Below are 20,273 nucleotides of genomic sequence, written 5' to 3'. Positions count from 1 at the left end.
ATTCACAATGTGCTTGCTTGTAACAACATTGCAAAATAATAGTAGAGGTATTATCATGCTCACTTTACAGATGAGGAAACTGATGTTCATAGAGCATACATTGAGTTTATTAATTGTTTAGCTAAAACTAGAATTATAGGAGTCATGCCATTTTTTTGGACATTTTTCCTCAGTTTCTCTTAAAATCACAAAATAAAGTTGCACTATAAATCTAGTCATAAAGGAAATTAGACCTATACTTAGAAGAAATGTAAAATTCTTCTATTGTTTTATTTTCCTTCATTTGAGTTTACACAGAATGTTGTGCCTAGAAGGAAATTGAACCAAGATATTTAATATAGAGCTACATACCATTCTATAATTCTAAGATCCTTTTAGTACTTTCAATAACTATTCTCTCAAAATAACAATAAAACATATTTCTGTAGTGTTGTAACAATAATGATGGACTTTCCTCATGACAATCTTATGATATTAAAATATTACTATTCCCATTTTGTTGATATCGAACCTGAGAAACCCAAATTGCTTTGAACCACAATGTTCTCTCCACTCTGCCATTCTGATTTACTTTTTGTAGAATGCTCCAGTTCAATCACTTGTTATGGGAAGGGGAATCTGAAGATCTTCCCTGACCTTAGCCCTTTGATAAGCTTAAGTGACTCTGAGAACCTTCCTTGATTTGAAAATATACTCTGACCCCTATAGGCTGAATGTGGTCAAATGGAGCCTGTGGCAGGAGGCTTGGTTTTCAGGAATGCCCACACCTTGTTGCTTTGTGATTGGGCAGTGGGTCAAGCAGGCTGTGACATTCTTTGAACCAGGAGAAGGCTATATATACCCTGATGTGAGCTTTTGCTTTGGGGTTCACTTTGAAGAGTTGTGTGATTTGACCAGATGAGACTCTGGGCATATGTTGAGACCCCCAGCTTTGAAAACCCAGATGTTGGTGCTTCCCTCTCTGGTAACTAACTAGGTATGGATGTAATGGTCAGACAGCTGGAAGCCTGTCTTCTGATCTGTTTCTCTCTCTGCTTGTAACTTCTACTTGTAACTTGTTTGTATTCTCTGAAGTTCCCATATATCCACAAATTCCCATATAATTTCTCAAATTGTTCAGATGGATACGGGTTCCTTCCTCTTCAATAAGATAATGAGAAACTTAGAAAGGATCAGGTTAAAAGAGAAACACCTGAAAATTGTTTAAGTCCAGGATATAAACACTTTGAAAAAAAAACACTAAAAGAAACCAGTGCCTATTTGTCCTAAAGAAGAAAAGTTGGGAGACTTTGTAATTATCTTTAAACATGTGAATAAATATTGTATTAATGAGGGATAGTTGCTATTTTGTTATTCCCCTTCTATAAATGCATGACTTGCCTACCTTGACATTTTTTTATGAAAAACAACACATTTCTTCATTTTAGATGGAGAGAATTAAAATTAGAAGAACTCATGAAAGTCAGAAATAGATAAAAATAGAATAGTCTCTGAATGTAGTATTACCTATACATATACACATATGTGTAAACATGTACAGATGTATATATGCATGTATCTATCTATACATACATCTATATGCATACATATATACACATACATACACATATACCAGCACATATATTACCAGAAAATTATTGAGCTGACAATGAAGATATTTATTCCTATATTAAAAATAGCTAAAAGTACCTTAAAAAGTAGCTATGTAGAGTTCCTTTTGAGAACATAAATGAGACACTAGTGCTTACCACATTTAGTAATGTCCTTTTCCTTTTAAATAGCACTCATTTTTTACTACTCATCATCCAGCTAGATTGAGAAAGCCAAGTATCAGTCTATTTTCCATGCACTGGAGCATGGTATAATGGAATTTACTTTTGCATAAAGCAGATTACACTGGCATAGTGGAGATAACATGGTGAGTAATTATTTAGAATATTTGGGATGCTATGTGATGAGCCAAAGGTCACAGTAAGAGTGTGAATGTGTATATGCACACACACACACACACACAAACATTATATATATATACACACACACATACAGATACATGTAAATACATAATAAACCCCTGTAATGGGAATGGGAATTTAAGATATTCCCTGCCCCTAGGCCCTTTGATAGGCTTAAGTGCACCTGGAGCCTGTGGCAAGAGGCTTGGTGTTTTGGGGAATGCTTTTTGATTGGGCAGTGGGTCAAGAGGGTTGTTATATTCTTTGAGCCAGGAGAAGGCTATATAAACCCTGATGTGAGGCTTTGTTTTTGGGCTCACTTTGAGAAGTGTTGTGTGATATGATCAGATGAGACTTTGGGCAGCTGTTGAGCGCCCTGGCTTTGAAAACCCAGATGTTGATGCTTCCCTCTCTGGTAACTGACTAGGTATGGATGTAATTGTCAGACACTTGGAGGCCTATCTGCTGATATGTTATTCTGTATTTGTTGTCAGCTTGTAACCTCTGTATTCTCTGAAGTTTGGGGAGCTGACTTTTTCCCTGAACTAGGTAAATTATATGTTTGATTGATTAAAGCAAGATTGTTAACCCATTTTGAGTTGGTGTCCTTTAGAAAAACAGATCTAGGAACCTGTGTTGGCAGCCACCCTGGGTATGCTGGGGTGCTTGCTGCTACAACCCCCCCCCATATATCCATTGTGCTGTATCATAAGTGTGTATGCATATGCACATATGAGTATATGTGTGTGCATATGTATATATGCACACACATATACACATATTATATACACACACATATATTAGAAGCTTCCACCAGGTTAGTTTGTTCATCAAATATGTCAGAAATATCAAAGAAGCAATTACAAGTATGCTACTAGACTATAACTATCTGTGGTCATAAGATGTAATTTTGCTAAAAAAAAAACAGGGAGGATAAATATTAGGGTAAAGAAATCCTCTTATTTTATTTTTAATTTTATTATATTATTTTATGATCTTTGATCCTTAGGGTTTCTTCCTTCTTATCCGAGTATTTGTAGTCCATCTTCTAATAATAACTAATCCTTAGCATCTATTTAATGTTATTTACAATGATCATTTAAGATACCGCTTTTTAGTTCTATCTCATGCCTCTCCTTTGAGAACTAGTGATTGATTTACATTGTCAGATGAAATGAGGAAAGGTCATTCCTAGTTGTTCCCTTCCATTTTGTCTCAGACCGTGGGCACATCTATTATAACACTATTGCTTTTTATGGTTCATGAAATTAGGGTTTGCCACCAAGAGTTTGGCTCTGTTGGTTCTTAATAATTGCTCATAAAATAAAGGTGAGGAATCAAAATGCCATAACCCCCCCACATACTCGAATAATTATAGCAATGCTGTCCTGTGCATACAAAGATAGCTCTCACAATTCACCATCTGCAGGTCAAGCACTGTAGATTGTTTATTTTTTCCAGTCACAGTGAGAACTCAGTACTAATCCAACCCTATGCTCTTACCAGCTCTTCCTTGTGACCTGTGAAACATGGTTGAAACAAAGTTGATCAGGATTAAAGGTAAAATTAGTTGCCATATAAAGAGGCCCTTGGAGTCCCTTATATATTGTCAACTTCCACATTCTGAAAGGAAAGACTATATTAGATTTTGAATGAATGAAAAAGCACTTACTATGTGCCAATCATTGTACTAACCAAAAAGGACACAAAAATGTAAGGGAAAGAGAGCACATAAAAATAGGGTGAGATTATACAGATTATATGCACATTATCAGTGGCCAGGGTGGAGAATTTTTGGTTTGGAAAATGAGGTTTAGTGAGCCATAGAGAAGTAGGTTGAAAGATGCTTTCCATAAACTCATGAAATCAATCTTTCTGATTCCAAAGCCAGTGCTCTATCCACTGTGCCACCTAGCTGCCCCCTACCATCACACTTAGCTTCTACTGTGACAATTGAATTTTTAAGTACACTTCTGTTTAATCTATTGGGAAGCAGTGGAAAGTAGGCTAAATCTAGAGTCAAAGAACTCAAATTCTACACATGACACTGCCACTGACTACTTGGATAACCTTAGAGAAAACAATTATTTTCCCAAGGCTACAGTTTTCTCCTCTGTATGATGAGGGCGTTAGGCAGTATGGTCTTTCAGGTCTAATATAGTCTTTCCATAAATTATTATCATTAAAAGCTTAGAAAAATAGTTTTCCAACTTTTATTTTTGCTCATTCTTTGATGTGAGGAATCTCAGCACAATGAATTGTCTAAGCTGTGAAAAAAAGAAGGGTTCTCAAGCACCTGGGACTAGAGACTTATTGCTTAGGCCTTGAAATTTCTCAACTTCTTCTTCCTTCCCTGACAGGGAATTTATTTCTCTGTTTCTCCAGGTTTCAAATTTTAGGCTTTGCACCTCTAAGGACAGAGGTGCTATTGTGATCTTCCAATCAGAAAGACATAAGACAGCAAACTGCAGTTGAGGACAAAGGCTGAGGAATGTAGAAGTCACTGAGAGCTTGGAGGAGTAATTAAGCTACAAGAAGTAAAGACTATAGTTTGAAATAGATAATGATTCAGAGCATAGAGCACTCAACCTGGAGTCAGAAAGCTTTGGAGACAAAACCCCTCTCAGCCTCTTTGTCTGAATGTGTGACTCTAGGCAAGTCTAATCTCTCTGTTCCCCATTTTCTTCATATGTTAAATGAGAGAGTAGGACTTAAGTTATAATATCCTTTCCATATCCAAATCTATGAATCTCTTGTAATTGGCATTTGGGGGGCAAGGGTTTCTGATGGTTCATAGCAGTAATTACAAGCTCAATAGGAACTAAATTTATGGAGGAGGCTAATGTGGGCAATTTTTAATTTATGAAGTTTGAAATGGATATGTAGAGAGCAAATTTTCATGAAACACCTAGCAAAACTTGTAATATACTAGGGTTTCAGTGTACCCTTTGAGAACTGCAATCCTAGAACACTCAAAAAGGGAAAGCTATTTATTTATTTCAGTGATTATTTCCAGAGATCACTCTCTCTGTCTTTACTGAATCTTGACCACATTTTAAGGTAACTGATCATTATGGCTTCATATTTAATCCCAATATTCTTAATGTGACTATGAAATAAATATTATTACTTCCATTTGCTAAATTCAGACTGTTCATTGGAAGGATAAATGCTAAAGCTGAAGCTTAAATACTTTGGCTACATAATGAATATACAGAACTCATTGGAAAAGACCCAGATATTGGGAAAGATTGAAGGCAAAAGGAAAAGGTAACCACAGAGAATGAAATGGATAGATAGTCATGGAAGCAATGAATATGCATTTGGCCAGACTTCAGAAGATAGTGGAGAATAGAAAGGCCTGGGGTGCTATGGTCCATGGGGTCGTGAAGAGTTACGACACAACTGAATGACTGAACAACAACCATTTGCTCATCTTACTGATTGCTAGTCACTCATAAATGTTAGCAAAAGAACATATCCCTTGCATTCCCAAAATTAACATTATGTTAGCATAGGTATGTCAGACCATTGAAGTCACTTTGGGAAAGTTTAGAGGTTTTCACACTAGAAGCAGAATGACCTGTATTGGTACATTTTACCTCATGCAGAGAAAGAAGCTTAACTTTAGACACCTGAAAGAAAAAAGGCAAAAGAAGGGAACGTTAGGATCACTGTCACCTGAAAGAAAAGGACAGAGCAATATTGGGATTGGAGGGTGGGGTGTATTATAAACAGCATACTGACTTTGGGTGTAATGATCTTCAAGCAGAAGAACATCAAAGTTCCAGGAGAGAAGCATCTTCCCGCCCTGGCACCCTGTTTATGCACCCTGTTCTTCAGAGTTGGAAATTTAACTATTCCAAACTATGCCTAGGGAAAACAAAACAAAACAAAACACTATGGTTTGAATGATAATTTGTTGTCTAGCCTTTGCTTAAAGATCTCTAATGAGGAGAAACCTATTATCTTCTGAGACAATCAATCCTACTTTTGGAAAGTTCTCATGTATGGATTTTTTTTTCCTGATTTCTAACTCAAATTTGTTTCTTGCATCTTCCAGCTACTGCTTCTAGTTCCCTTCTAGGGAGATAAATAAACCAAACCAAAACAGAACAAAACAAACAATCCAAAAATCCCAGGGCAAATTGAGTTCCCCTTCTTCTTGACAACTCCTTCAGTTCTTTAGTGAGGGTTACCTGGGGTATCCTAAACTAAAGGCTTGAAACCAACATGATGAACCCAGGATTGACAGGAATGATTGGAGTCAATTGTGGGATGAGAAGATAGTAGGACCATAGCTTTAGAGCCAGAATAGACCTCAAAGATCATCTATCTAGTCTAACCCCTAGGAAAGTCTCATCTCTGATACCATAGGCAAGCTGTTGCCAATTGCTTAGGATCTAGGGATGTTTCAAGTATATAAAAGATGTAGGTTTCTAGGGACTGGGCAAGGCAGAAATAGCAGGAAGGAGTAAAATTCTCTCCAAAGCAGAGGCAGCTTGAAGCAATAATACACTACTTCGCCAAACAAGAGCTTTTTCAAACTACCCCAATGGTTCAAAATTCTAAACACACCATGGGCATATTTCTACTCTGAGGTATAATTGAATTTTGTTAATTAATAGACAATTTCCAAAATTATAATATTTAATCCATGAAGTTCTATAGTTAAGTTACATGTACTTACTATTCTAATATAATTTGTACAGTGATCACTGTGAAAAGGAAAGAAAAAAAATCTACCTTCAGGTCTCATCTTATATTACCTCATTACTGTGGAATTGCAAATTCCTGAAAATTGATTTTTGCTGAGCTCTCTCTTTTTTCCCCCTTCTTTAGGGATACGATGATGGCTACGGGGGTGAATATGATGACCAGAGCTATGAGGCCTATGATAGCAGCTATGCGACCCAAACACAAAGGTAAAATTTGGATTTCATGAATGATGGATTTCAAAATTTGATGTAATAATACTTTTTCTTTAATTCTTTCATCTGAACGGCAGATATAAGATGTGAGATTTTTTTAACCTTTATGAATCAGCTAGTCTTTATACTGCATTACATGAGGGGTCAAATTTGCTAATATTGCATAATCAAATTAAGAAATAGCAGGGCCTTCTTTAAACACAAAAATGAATCTTAAGAAAACTACTGTCCTGTTGTGTACCAAAAAATAAACAACCACTTTAAAGAAGAATATAGAAATGAAAACTAGGATTTTCATAATAGGATGTTTTGATCATAAATCAATGCCTTAGTTATTTTTGATGGACAGGGAGGTATAGTGGATGGGAACAATTTTGATTTTCAAGAAAATGGAGTTTGTGTTATATTTTCCTACCCTATTAGCTTGTCTGTTTTTCTCTTTGTTAAGGACAAGGCGGCAAAGACATATACACTCAGTTGAAGTTGAAAGAAAGAGACTCTTGAGACATCTTAAAGTATGAAACCTGGTTTTCCTTCCCTTATATGATTCTTAAAAATTATTTAGTTTACCATTGTTTAGATTAAGCCAGAACATGTGGTCCTACAATAGAGATGTTGCTGTTGTTGTTGCAGTTTGTTTTGCTTTTTTAGTAGATGGGAGTTTCATTTACTTTTTTTTTTCTTCAGAAAATCACAAGAAATTCCCATGCATAAAACTGTAATGGGAGCATAAATATTATTCCACATGGCCGTAAATATTTTTGGATAAAAAAACAAAAAATAAACTGTGTGTATTTCTTCATAGTAAGACATGGAATAGTAAACAATGAGAACTTATTGACATAAATAGATAATAGAACTTTCTCTCTTTTTTTTTAAGCAATTGGGATTAAGTAACTTGCTCGAGGTTACACAGCCAGTTATTTCTGGGTGTGGTCCTAAGTATTTGAGCCCGGATTCGATCCCAGGTTATCCCGACTCTGGGGCCAGTGCTCTTACTCACTGTGCTACCTGGCCACCCCGATAATAGAACTTTCAGTGTTTCTAGTGTTAGTTACTCATAAAAAAACTTTATTGGCACTCCAGTAGACTAGGCTGGATTATGGCAATGGAGATACAAATAATCTGACATCTGATAAGATGGTCAGAAATGTGATTCACATAGAACTTCATGCTTAATAAGATTGTCTGAAGCATGGAGGAAAAAAAGCATGATCTTTAGAAAAAAATATATTTTTTTCTATAACTGAAGTAGAGGATAGTGACTGGACTTGTGTGATTTCATTGGTATTGGGAACTTCTAGATTACTGAAGTCCATCGATCTACACAGGATAGGACCTTTTCTCTAATTTATAGCCATAGAGAGTTGCCTAGAGCAATGAAAGACAAAAAGACTTGGCCAGGGCCATATCACCAGTTATCAGAAGCAGACCTTGAATTCAAATCTTCCTAGTTCCAAGGCTGGCTTTCATGTCTTATCCAGTGAAATAGAATGTTGGGACTAACATAGGAAAATGTTCAGAAGTAAAATGAGAAGCAGTATCAAGGTTTATTTCAGCAGAATGGTGTCCATAACTAGTGACAAGTGTAAAAGTAAGTTAGACTACAGTGTATTGATAGCTCTTTTTTTTTTGGCTTTTTGGAGGGAAATTGGGGTTAAGTGACTTGCCCAATGTGATAGCTTTAAATTGAGGTATAAAGACTATTACAATTTCAAATAAGATGGGCAACTTGAAGAAGTTTATATACAAAAGAAATAATGTGCTCAAAGTTTGATTGTGGGTAAAATTTTATTCTTTCTAATTATGCAATTTAAACAGAGTCAACATCATTAACTTACAGGGGAGTCATGTCCCTAACCCCTGAAACGTGAAATGTATATGCATATATATACATTTATGTATGCTTATGTTTTTATATAGAGAATTTAAAGAAAACATATTAAAACAATGAAAATGTTCTACAAATAAAGGAAAGTGTTTAAGCAGTCTAGAGGATCATGTATATTATTTAAAGTGCTACTATGTCTTTGGAGTGAGGTCCTGAAGAAGGTGAAATTGAATTTTTCTCTTTCCCCAGTCTGTTGTCAGGTGAGAGACCTAATGAGCAATGCACAGTAAAATGGGCAAAGGTAGCCTGAGCAGAAAGGGATGAGGGAAAGCAAGGCACCTTGATAATTCATTCTTGACAATTGCTAGTTGGCTCTAGGACTGCAGAATAAAAGGATAAACGGAAACTGTGCTGGAAAAAAGTCTTTAGAGAAGAATATAGAAATGAAAGTTTTCATCTTTTCACAATAAGCAATTTCGACTGTAAGCGTTCATTTCTAGTCCGTATGTACTCTTCGTCCTCATTTGTTCATTCGTTCAATGGCTACTTACTACGTGCCAGGAAATTTGGGGGTTCAGAAGAAACAGAACTTGTCCCTCATGCTTAAAGATTCCCCATGCTTGGGGAAATATTGGTCTTTACCCCCCAAATATTTAACTGTGGAAGGAAAATCAAGACCCTAAGAAGATTCAAGAATGCACTTGGAATAGTCCTTGATTACAAAAGTTATTAGGATCTACAACTATTATTTGCAAAAGCTATGTGAGGTAGACTCCCCCCCCAAAAAAACACAGAAATTAAAACTACCCTCTAGCAGGAACTAGACTAGATGGCACACTGGATAGAGTGCCAGGTCTGCAGTCAGAAAGACTCCATGAGTTCAAATCTGTGCTCAGATGCTTACCAATTGTGTAAGCCTGGGCAAGTCACTTAACTGTATGCCTTAGTTCTTCATCTGTAAAATGAACTGGAGAAGGAAATTGCAAACCCTGTAGTACCTTTGCCAAAAAAAAAAAGTAGGGTAATGAATGATCAGGCATGATTAAAATGACTTGAACAAAACAACAGCATGAGCAAAAATTTTTTTTTCCCTCCAACAAATATGGATTTTTCTCCTGAGATTTCTAAAGTATGTATGTAAAGTATTTCGAAAATATGCATGTAAAGCCACAGGTACAAGCTGTCCACAATACATTGTTAACTAATAGTATATTTATAATTTAGGAGAATAGAAAGAAACAATACAATTTATCTTTAGAGAGAGTTACTTCTCAATCCAGTGTTCCAGGCAGGTGAATATAAATTTGTGGAGCTTATAAAATAGGATCTTGCAGGTGCCTAAATTGAATAATTAGACCATCCCCAAATAGTGATTCTAAGGGAAGTTCGTGAGGTAACATCCCTACAAAAGGTTCACCTGAAGTTCAGAAAGTATAACAACTTTAATTAATTCCCAATTGCCTTGTAAGATATCATTAAGTCTAAAAATTTTCAAATAGATGAAAAGATAACCTCCGTTAAAAGACTACTCAAGAGGCAGCTCAAATGAATGACATTTTAATGAAACCTAAAGTTGACAATGGCTGCAAAAGACTCTGATGTTCATCATTTTTGTCTCCTGTGTCATATATGGCCTGTGGGAAGACAGGAAAAGAGTTTATTATAAAAGCTTTCTTTCACAGGTTTAGGATTATAGTTTTCTTGGAAGCTCATTTTCTTGAGGCCATTGACTAAAGTGAGGCCTCCATTTTGTTCTGACTCAAGGAAGTATCTTCAATAAAGCTAAGTATTTAAAATCCTTGGTTTGATTGAAATAGCTCTGAATTTAGAGTCATTTGAATTGGGTTCTAATTCCACTTTGCTATTTTTTTACCCATGTGACCTTGTACAAGTCCTTTTACCTCTCTAGGCTTTCTCTGGATGACCTCTAGGGAGCCTCCCAACTCCAAATCAATGATCTTAACTTGTGCTACATTCCCTCCAAAGGAAATCATTTGTCAAGTAGAAACCAGTCTTCTTTCATCTCAAAATGAAGGAAGATCTGATCTGAGCCAAAAAAAAACAAATAACCAGAAAATCAAACTCATAAACATATGCCATTTTTATGTTGTGATTAAAAACTTTTTTTTAATTGTTAATTCTATTTTATAGGCTAACATTCCACCAAAAAAAGAACCCTTGCCGTAGAGACTCAAGTGTGAGGCATTGCAGTAACCAGATAATGTAATAAAACATATTACATTAAGTATATAATAGCTTGTCCTATTCATTCAAGTGGCACTATTCCCTGCAAACTCACTCACCCTCATTTTGTAATCTAATTCTGTTATATCTCAAGATTATATTCATGCATGAGATTGAATTTACAATAGACTATTGAATTTGGGATATTTTTCTTCAGTTATCCTACAACTTAACTAATATTTTCATGCCATCTACAGCCTTTTGTATGCATAAACAGTACAGTGAGGACACTTGGATTTATTTAAACAAAAAAGAACTCCAGTTCATAGCAGTCAGTATTTTTCTTTGTTTTGCATGATTATTTGAAAAACTTAAAATCTTTATAAATACTATAAACATTCAGAGACACACAGAATGTAAGACCTGGAAGTGACTTTAAATAATAATATCAATAAGAATCATCATGGTTGATATTTATATTGCATTTTTAATTTTACAAAGTTCTTTATATTTGAGAGATGAAGATTCTGAGACCTTAAGACAGGTTGAGGGACCTGCCAAGAGATTACTTGCCCACAGTCACACAGCTACTAAATAGAAAAGTCAGGGTTCAACCTAGATCTCTTCTGATTCTGAATCCAGCACTCTAGATCATCTAATTCAAACCTTAATTTTATAGATCACAAAACTGAGACTCCAAAAAGTTAAAGAATTTGCCTAGGAACATTCAATGAGTTAATGTCAAATTGGGATTAGAATCAATATCTTCTTGGTTCTAAGGCCTATGTTATTACTTAATAACTCTATATTAACTATATGTCACTATCTGTAGAATGTAAGTCCCTATATTTATTCTAATCCAACTTTGACATTAACTCTTTCATGATACTAGGCAAGCTCCTTAAACTTTAGGGGTCTCAGCATTTTTATCTATAAAACTAAGGTTTAATCTAAATTATCTATAGATCCCTATTCAGAGTCAGAAGAGATCCAGGTTTGAATTCTGCCTTTTCAATTTAGTAGTCATGTGATTCTTGGCAAGTAATTTTTAGGACCTTACTCTCTTCATCTGTATAATGGGATAATAATACCTAAAGAAATAGGAATCATTTCATCTTTTGGGTTTTGATCCTCAGTGCCTCACACATGGTGGTGCTTAATAAATACTCAATGATTGATGCATTTGCTATATTTTTTCAAAGTTTTGTGATTTTTATGGTTCATTCTGGTAGAACTTCAAGTATTTTCCCATGTAATCCATTTGTGCTTATAATTTGTGCCTATTTAAATTAATTTTAAAGTTATAAGACTACAATGATCAGATTCTGGAGGCAAAAAAAAATATTCCTTTAGAGGCACCTAAGTCATCAAAGGTAGCCTAAGGAAATTTTTGGAATTGGTAACCTGATTCATAGCAGTCATTCCTACTATAAAAGACCTGTTAGTCATCCTTGCTTTTACATAAGCAGATAGCTGGAACCATCCATCACATTTCAAACGGAAACTTTTTGGTGTCTTGCAGAGGAAGTGCAAACTTCAAAACAGAAAGAGCCAGGGAATTAATTCTGGCTGTTGAAAGGATCAAGAATAATGCAGATGAATTTCTCCTCCTCCTCCACCCCTTCCAGTCAGTTGCCAGATCCTGTTGGTTTTTAACCTAAGACATGTTCATCACATCTGTAAGTTCCTTTCCATTCCCACTCTTCCACTTGGATGAGAAGCACTGAGGCAGAATGGATGTGGAAGCAGTTTAGAGTTTAAAAGATTTTGGTTAAAACACTATTTTTAGATACTTAATGACATTATTTTGAGTTTAACTTCTCTAGGCCTCAGCTTTTCTCATGAATAAAATGGAGGAAGTAGAGTTTGGGATTGTTGGCCTCTAGAGTTTCTCCCATATCTACATTTATAATCCTACGACTACCCTAGATTAGGCCAGGCACCACATCAATCAACAAATAAACATTTATTAAATACTTACTAGGTGATGCTGGGGAAATAAAAAGAAACAAAAGACAGCCCCTGCTTTCAAGGAGCTTACAATGTAATGGGAGAGAGAACATGCAAACAAATGTATTTTACAATATAAAGCAAAGCTCTGTACATATCAGATAAACAAGAAATAATTTAAACTTGGAAAGCACTGGAATTAAGAGAAGTTGGAAAAGGCTGCAGTTAAAACATGGGATTTTAGTAGGAACTTAAAGGAAACCAGGAAAGTCAGTTGGTGGAGATGAGAAGGGAGAGTATTCCAGGCATGAGACACCTCTCACAGGTGGGGATCTGACAAGATGTTTTTAACTACTTTCCCAGCTCCAAGTGTTTAAAGGGAGCCCATGGTTCTGTAAAACTCTTTACCCAGATGCTGTACTATAATTATTAAGGCTTCTACTCCTCTCAACGAAGGGACGTGCAGATTGACTGATCCTTAAACCTATCAATTTGTAATTCATGATCATTGCACCAGTAGACAATAGGGTGCTTAATTATCTATAATATAGTAAGATTATAAATTTAGAGGTCAAAATTACCTTAAATGCCAAATAATCTAATCCTCTCATTGTATGAATGAAGTACAAGGAAGCTGAAACTGGTTACAAGGGAGTAATAAGCAGAATTGATGGGGATTCAAACTGAGGCCCTCTACTTCTGGACCAAAACAGAAACACATTTGTAATTTGGGCATCTTTTCAGTGCTATGGGGTAGTGGGGAAAGAGGAAGGAAGGAAGAAAAAAGGGAAGGAAGGAAGATTTTTTTTTTAAATTTATGCAATAAACAAGCAATTTCATGGTAGTATAATAAAAAAGAAGGTTGCGTGTGCAACTGCATATCTATTATGGACAACTTACTATTATTCCTTTTAAATATATAGTAAAATTATCCTGCAAATCTCTGTTTTTCTGTTTTATTTCTTCCCTCTCCCCTCCTACCCTAGAGATGGCTATCATTAGACACAAATAGGTGTGTGTGTGTATGCACGTGTGTGTGTAAATTATTCTATACATCTATTTATCAATTCTTTCTCTGGATGCAGATAACACTTTTCTTCTTATGTCCTTTATAGTTAATTTGGACATTTATAATAGTCAAAATTACTTATTTGCTTGAAGTCATTCTTAAAACAATATTGTTGTTACTGTATACAATATTCTCTCGGTTCTGCTCATATTGCTCTTCATTATTTCATGTAAATCTTTACATGTTTTTCTAAGATCATTGAGCTTATCATTTCTTATAGCACAGTAGTATTTGATCACAATCATATACAAGTTATGATTTATTCAACTGTTCCCCAATTGATGGACATACTTGCAGTTTCCAATTCTTTGGCACCACAAAGAGAGCTGCTATAAAGATTTTAGGATATATAGGGTGTTTCCCTTTTCTTTAATCATAATTTTAGTATATATTTAAAAGGAATAGCAAGTCATCCATAATAGATTTGTAGTTTCACTTAGAATCATCTTTTTTTTTGTTATACTGTCATGGAATTACCTGTTTTATTACACAAATTTTAAAAAAATCGTCCTTCCCTTTAATCATAGAAATGGAAGAAATGGAAAAGAAAAATTTAATGAGAACAAGTAAACACAGTGACCTCTGGGGTAATTTCTATCAGCAAAATTATGCAAATCCATTAAAATGACTACTATATATTATCTATATAATTCTGAATAGTTATCCTGAAGACAAGGATGAGGAAGCATTCCTGCAAAGAAAATGGAAATGGATTACCAATTGATACTTGTCCTAGACCCACTGGAGTTCTCTTATAGCCATCTCAGATTAGTCAAGGAGAGAATGGCAGTGATAGCTAATGATAATGATAATAATTAACATTTATATATGCATTATGCTAAGCCTTTCACAATTATCTTCTCATTTGATCATCTCAACAAATCTGGGAGATAAGTGCTATTGTTTTTCCCATTTGACAGATAAGGAAATTCAACAGATTTGACAAAGAGAGGTTAAGTGGCTTGCCCAGTGTGACACCTCTGCTAAGTGTCTGAGACTGTATCTGAACTCAGGGGTTCCTGACAACAGCCTGCCATTCTATTCACTAAAGCACCTAGCTACCCCATTTTCTACCCCTCTGCTTTCAACTTTGAGAGTTAGAGGCCAAGATGTTCTCTGACTCTCTTTATCAGAAGGTATATACACCAAGACAATCATCAGATGACCTGCGGCACTCTGAGCCCTTCCCACTTATTCTCATCTCTTTGAGTCATAAATCTTCTTTCCTGTTAGAGTTTGCTTCTTAGCAGGAGAGGCAGTATAGTGTAGTTGGCAGAAGACTGGTTTTAGAGGCAGTTTTAGAGGTGTTAAAAATCATACTTTAACACTTGCCCAATTTCTATACCATAACATAAAGTGAGAACTATCAAATCTATTACATAAAAACAGAAAAGTTGGTCAGTGGAATAATTCAGATTTGTGAGTCTGATGGAGATTCTTAGTGTAGTCTCATCTTCAATAAATCAAAGAACACATAGTATTTGAGAAAAGGTTCCTTTATTGAACAAAATTAAAAACAACCACAAACTGATAGGAAATCTGAAATGCAGTCAGGCAGAAAATAATTTGAGATCAACAACTTGAAGGATATGCTATCATAAAACCCAAAAGAATAAATGAGATGAATTTTAAATGTAGCATAATTAAATTTACTAGATAGCATAAAGACATGTATCATTTTAAAAATAGAATTTATTGATTTTTTTTGTTTTTATATTGCCTAAATTTCTCCTGTATCACTATCCCTGACACCTACCAGAGAGCATCCCTTATAAGATGTTGAATGAAACTTTTTTTTTCACTTAGAAAGAGAAGAGGTAAAATATCAGAATTGATCCCTACATAGGAAGAAATCTGAGAGTATATGCAATATGCCACATCGATGGTTCTCCTCTCACACACACCCAAAGAAGCTGGGGTAGGGAAGGTGACTTTTCATATCTCTTCTTTGAGGAACAGTTTGTTCTTTGTACTTTTTACAGCATTCATATTTTTTTATTGTAGGGTTGTTAATCTTTCCATTTACATTCTTGTATTTATTGTACCTATTGATTCTGGGCTGTACTTACTTAATTTTGTATCAGTTTAATGTAAGTCTTTCCATGCCTTTCTTTATTCATCATATTCATTTCTTAAAACACAGTAGTATTCCATTATGTTTATGTACTACAATTTGTTTTTGTCATTCTTCAATTGATGGGCATTTACTTTGTTTCCAATTTTTTGCTATTACCAAAAGAACTGTTACCAATATGTTACTGTGTATAGAATCTTCCTTTTTCATTAGTATTGAAATCTCTGGGTTAGTCAGTAAGAATATTTAGCCCTTTTATTTTCATAATTCACTTGTATATCTTCCTGCTGTATAAAGGTGATAAATGTGTAACCAGTCATGACTCAAAGACTATAAAGATAAACTACTTTGATTATCTAGAAATAAAAAGGTTATGCACAGTAAAATAAGGAGAAAATAAGAAAAAAAATGTAACTAGAAATGTTTGCTATATAAAATCTAAAAAATAGCTTAACATTTAAAAAGTATGAATAATTGACATGAATCTTTCAGATAAAGAACCACTCCCCAGTATATAATCAAAATATATCAGAATAAAAGGATTTCTCAAAAAAAAAGAACTAGAAGCTAACATCCATTTTTTAAAAGTTCTCAAAATTGCAAATGGTTGTAGAAGTTAATATTAAAGCAACTCTAGGAAATCACCTTATTTACAAATTACAGAAGTAATAAAAGATGAAAATTATATGTTTATGTGAACTCTACAAAAGACATCATACAACACTGATTTGCTACAAGCAAAACTGTGAACTAGTCCCACATTTTGGGACAAAAATTTTGGAATTATGGCAGCAAAGAGATAAAGTTGCTTATATGCTTTAACTACATGATCTCACTATTGGATCCACCTTCATAGTGATTATAGAAAGCATGAGAAAAAATACTTCCACTAAAAATATTCAAAGCATTATTTTTGAAAACAGTGGCTACAGTCCACGAACCCAGTGGATATATGATATACATGAAGATAATGAAATACTCTATTGCTTTATTTTGCATAATAAGGAATGACAAACATGAAGAATTAAAATTCAGCAAGATCTGCATGGAGTGTTGCACAATAACTAAATAAATGAAGGCAACTTTAAATAGCAAATTAATTTAGATCAAAGAGTAGAGATGGTTTTGGTACCAATTTATAGAGCATAAATCCACCATCCTTGCTGTTAACAAACAGAAGATTGCCAAAGTGGAAGGTTGATTTTGTTAGCAGTTGAAATTACCCTTTCATTCACTGCTTTGAAGATTGTGTATTTGAGGGAATTCAATCTGAGGACATGGATATTTCATATTTTATACTGAAATAAATATCAACATTATATATATTCAGTTAGTTAGTCAATGGAGTGTTCAGGGAGGATTAGCACTTTTGGCATGAGGGTTTGCTGAGACATTTTCAGGGATACCTTTGGTGTCCACATATCACTCGTGACTCCAAAAAGCAGTAGCATGTGCAGTGGCCACACCTCAATAAGGTCATCGTGGCAGATGGGCTAAACCAGGCTGAGGGCAACTGAGAGGCCTCTCTCAGTTGTATATAAATCTATATAAATACACATATATATTCATAAAACATATTGATCAGAGAAATCTCTGTGGACACACTTTAAAAAAAATACCCTTCTGCATCAGGGTTATTCATGATCATATTCTCCAAATTTGCTTTTAAAATTAAAAAAGAAATAAAAATATAACAGACATATTTTTTACAATTTCTCAGTGAGAATCAGTGAGTTAAGGGTATATCTACCCCAAGCATGAGAAGATTTTTCCCCAGAGAAATGGGTGAATGAGAACAATTTGCTCCAATGGCCTTGAAACCAGGTGAAGCAGGCACTGTGAACTGCTTAGAGCTTAGACAATGAAGATGCCAAGGTCATCTACTACTTCTAGACTATCTCCAGTCATCTTGACATTTGTCTTGCCATTGGTCTTTAATGACTCTAGAAGAGAGAGTAAAGCTGACTTTGTGCAACTCTGACTCACTTAAATCTAATTCACACCAAAGTCTAGCCAATATCTATCATCCACTTTTTTACCCCAACATGACGTCATTGGTCCTTTTTGGAAACAGAAGACAAACAACAACAAAGTCAGTAGGTCAAGATAGATTTCTAAGGACCTAATATGTGTCATGCACTATACTAAGTTCTGGGAATATAAAGGAAAAACAAGAAAGTCCTTGCTCTTAAGGAGCTCAAAATCTAATGGGAAAGACAGTATGCAAATAACTATTACAAACAATTTATACATAGGATAAATTGGAGATATTCAATAAAGTGGATGCACTATAATTAGCAGGGATAAAGAAACACTTCCTACAGATAATGGAATTTTAATTAAAACTGAAAGAAGACTGGGAAGTCACCTGGCTGAGTGTATGAGAGAGCATTCTTTGGAGGGTAACCAATAAAAAATGCGCAATGTCAGAAGATGAACTGTCTTATTTGAGGAACATAAAGGAGACCATCAGAGATAATCTTGAAGAAAATGATTTAATGAAATAATTTTTTAAAAAATACATGCCATAGTGGAACTGTTCCTCCTTTTTGATTTTGCTGTGCAAGTAGATTGAAAGAATGCTTTCTTTTCCCTTTGACATTCATTTCATCCCACAACTCGTTAAGAGAATTACCCTTCCTGACATTGTCCATTACATTCTTTCCTGTCTATCCTTGTTTGTGCACCTCTTTTTCAATTTTTGTGTATACATTTATACATGTGTATATATATATATATATATATATATATGTATATAAATACACATATATATTCATAAAACATATTGATCAGAGAAATCTCTGTGGACACACTTTAAAAAAAAATACCCTTCTGCATCAGGGTTATTCATGATCATATTCTCCAAATTTGCTTTTAAAATTAAAAAGGAAATAAAAATATAACAGACATATTTTTTACAATTTCTCATCTTTTCTTACTTGCAAAGTTCAAAGCCATGATCCATGGCTATGTCGTCTATCCATTTTCTGAACATTTTTCAATCTGTTTTCCTTAAGTCTAGGGCATAAGTTTCATTTGCCAGCACTCCCTTCCTCAACTGTTATGTACTCACTCTAAGGTGACATGGTAACTTTATTCCAAGGTTTCTGTCATTTCTACATTACCAACAAGTCTTTCTTGTTGCTCAGAAAAAATCCCAACTATAGCAATTTGCTTCATTGTTTTCTTTTCTTTCTGAGCAGTGAACCCATCAGCAAATCAAGAATTTACAAGATATTCTACTGTTAGTACAATGAGTCTGCCAGTATATCTCTCTTAAGGAATGACCTCATTACTATTTGATTTATTCTGTTGTATACTGGAGGTTCTGGTTTTGAATGTCTACATCACATTCTGGCCACAAAGATGAATAAGAAAGTAGCATTGATTTAAGTACTTAGGTGAGATCTAGTTGGGTCTTTACAAAGTACAAGTCATAATCCAATGGTTTTCACTGACTTTGGTCTCAGAAGACTTTTGTTTGAATCTTAGTTCTACTATTTACTGTCTGTGTGTGATCTTGTCCACATACTTGGACCTCTGGGCCTAGTATCTTTGTTTGTAATATGAGGGCTTGAACTAGATTATTTCTACATTTCTTCCTGACTCTAAATTCCATGAATTCATTTCTGCTATCCATGATGTGACATTTATGCCTTTTCTTTCACTTAGCAGTTGCCAATTTCTGAAGGTATTCGGTTCAATAAGCATTTATTACATTTTCTTGTCTGGTCATGTTTCAGTTGTGTCTGATACTTTGTAACCCCATTTGGAGTTTTCATGGCAAAGGTACTAGAATGGTTTGCCATTTCCTTCTCCACTCATTTTACAGATGAGGAAACTGAAGCAAAGAGTTAAGTGACTTACCCAGGGTCACACAACTAGTAGGTATCTGAGGCTATATTTGAACTCAGGGAGATGAACCCTCCTGACTCCAGGTCCAACATTCTATCCACTGCTCCACTTAGCTGCCCCATTTATTTTTAAAATGTTATTTGTTAAATACCATATATGTATGCATACACACACACACACACACACACACACACACACACACACATATAGCACTGGGTTAAGTTCTAGTGATATAAAGACCAAAGGAAAAAATTCCTTCTCTCAAGGAGTTCACTTTTTTGGGGGGTGGAAGAAAGGGGATACATGTACCCAGTAAAAGCAAAACACATAAAAATCATACAAAATAAATTCAAGAGAGAAGGAGAGAGAGAGAGAGAGAGAGAGAGAGAGAGAGAGAGAGAGAGAGAGAGAGAGAGAGAGAGAGAGA

At 34.8% G+C, this 20,273-nt stretch overlaps 1 protein-coding gene across 4 annotated transcripts in view; it reads left to right on the top strand.

The window, feature by feature from the left end:
* Positions 1 to 20,273, top strand: part of KHDRBS2 (KH RNA binding domain containing, signal transduction associated 2) — an 890,357-nt gene that overhangs the window by 731,390 nt on the left and 138,694 nt on the right. For all 4 annotated transcript variants that reach the window (XR_011164972.1, XM_069070694.1, XM_069070693.1 and 1 more), the window contains one exon: positions 6,795 to 6,877. Coding sequence is in view for 3 of the 4 variants with exons in the window: in XM_069070694.1 (XP_068926795.1) it covers positions 6,795 to 6,877 (83 nt within the window). In the remaining variant the exon portion in view is untranslated. The remainder of the gene's footprint in view (positions 1 to 6,794; positions 6,878 to 20,273) is intronic.

This window comes from Petaurus breviceps, unplaced genomic scaffold (genome assembly GCF_028583685.1).
Source record: "Petaurus breviceps papuanus isolate PSGF00001 unplaced genomic scaffold, PetGlider_PUasm1.0 90822, whole genome shotgun sequence".
Lineage (NCBI taxonomy): Eukaryota > Metazoa > Chordata > Mammalia > Diprotodontia > Petauridae > Petaurus > Petaurus breviceps.
The sequence above is the reverse complement of the archived record's forward strand: the minus strand, read 5'-3'. Positions and strand labels throughout refer to the sequence as shown.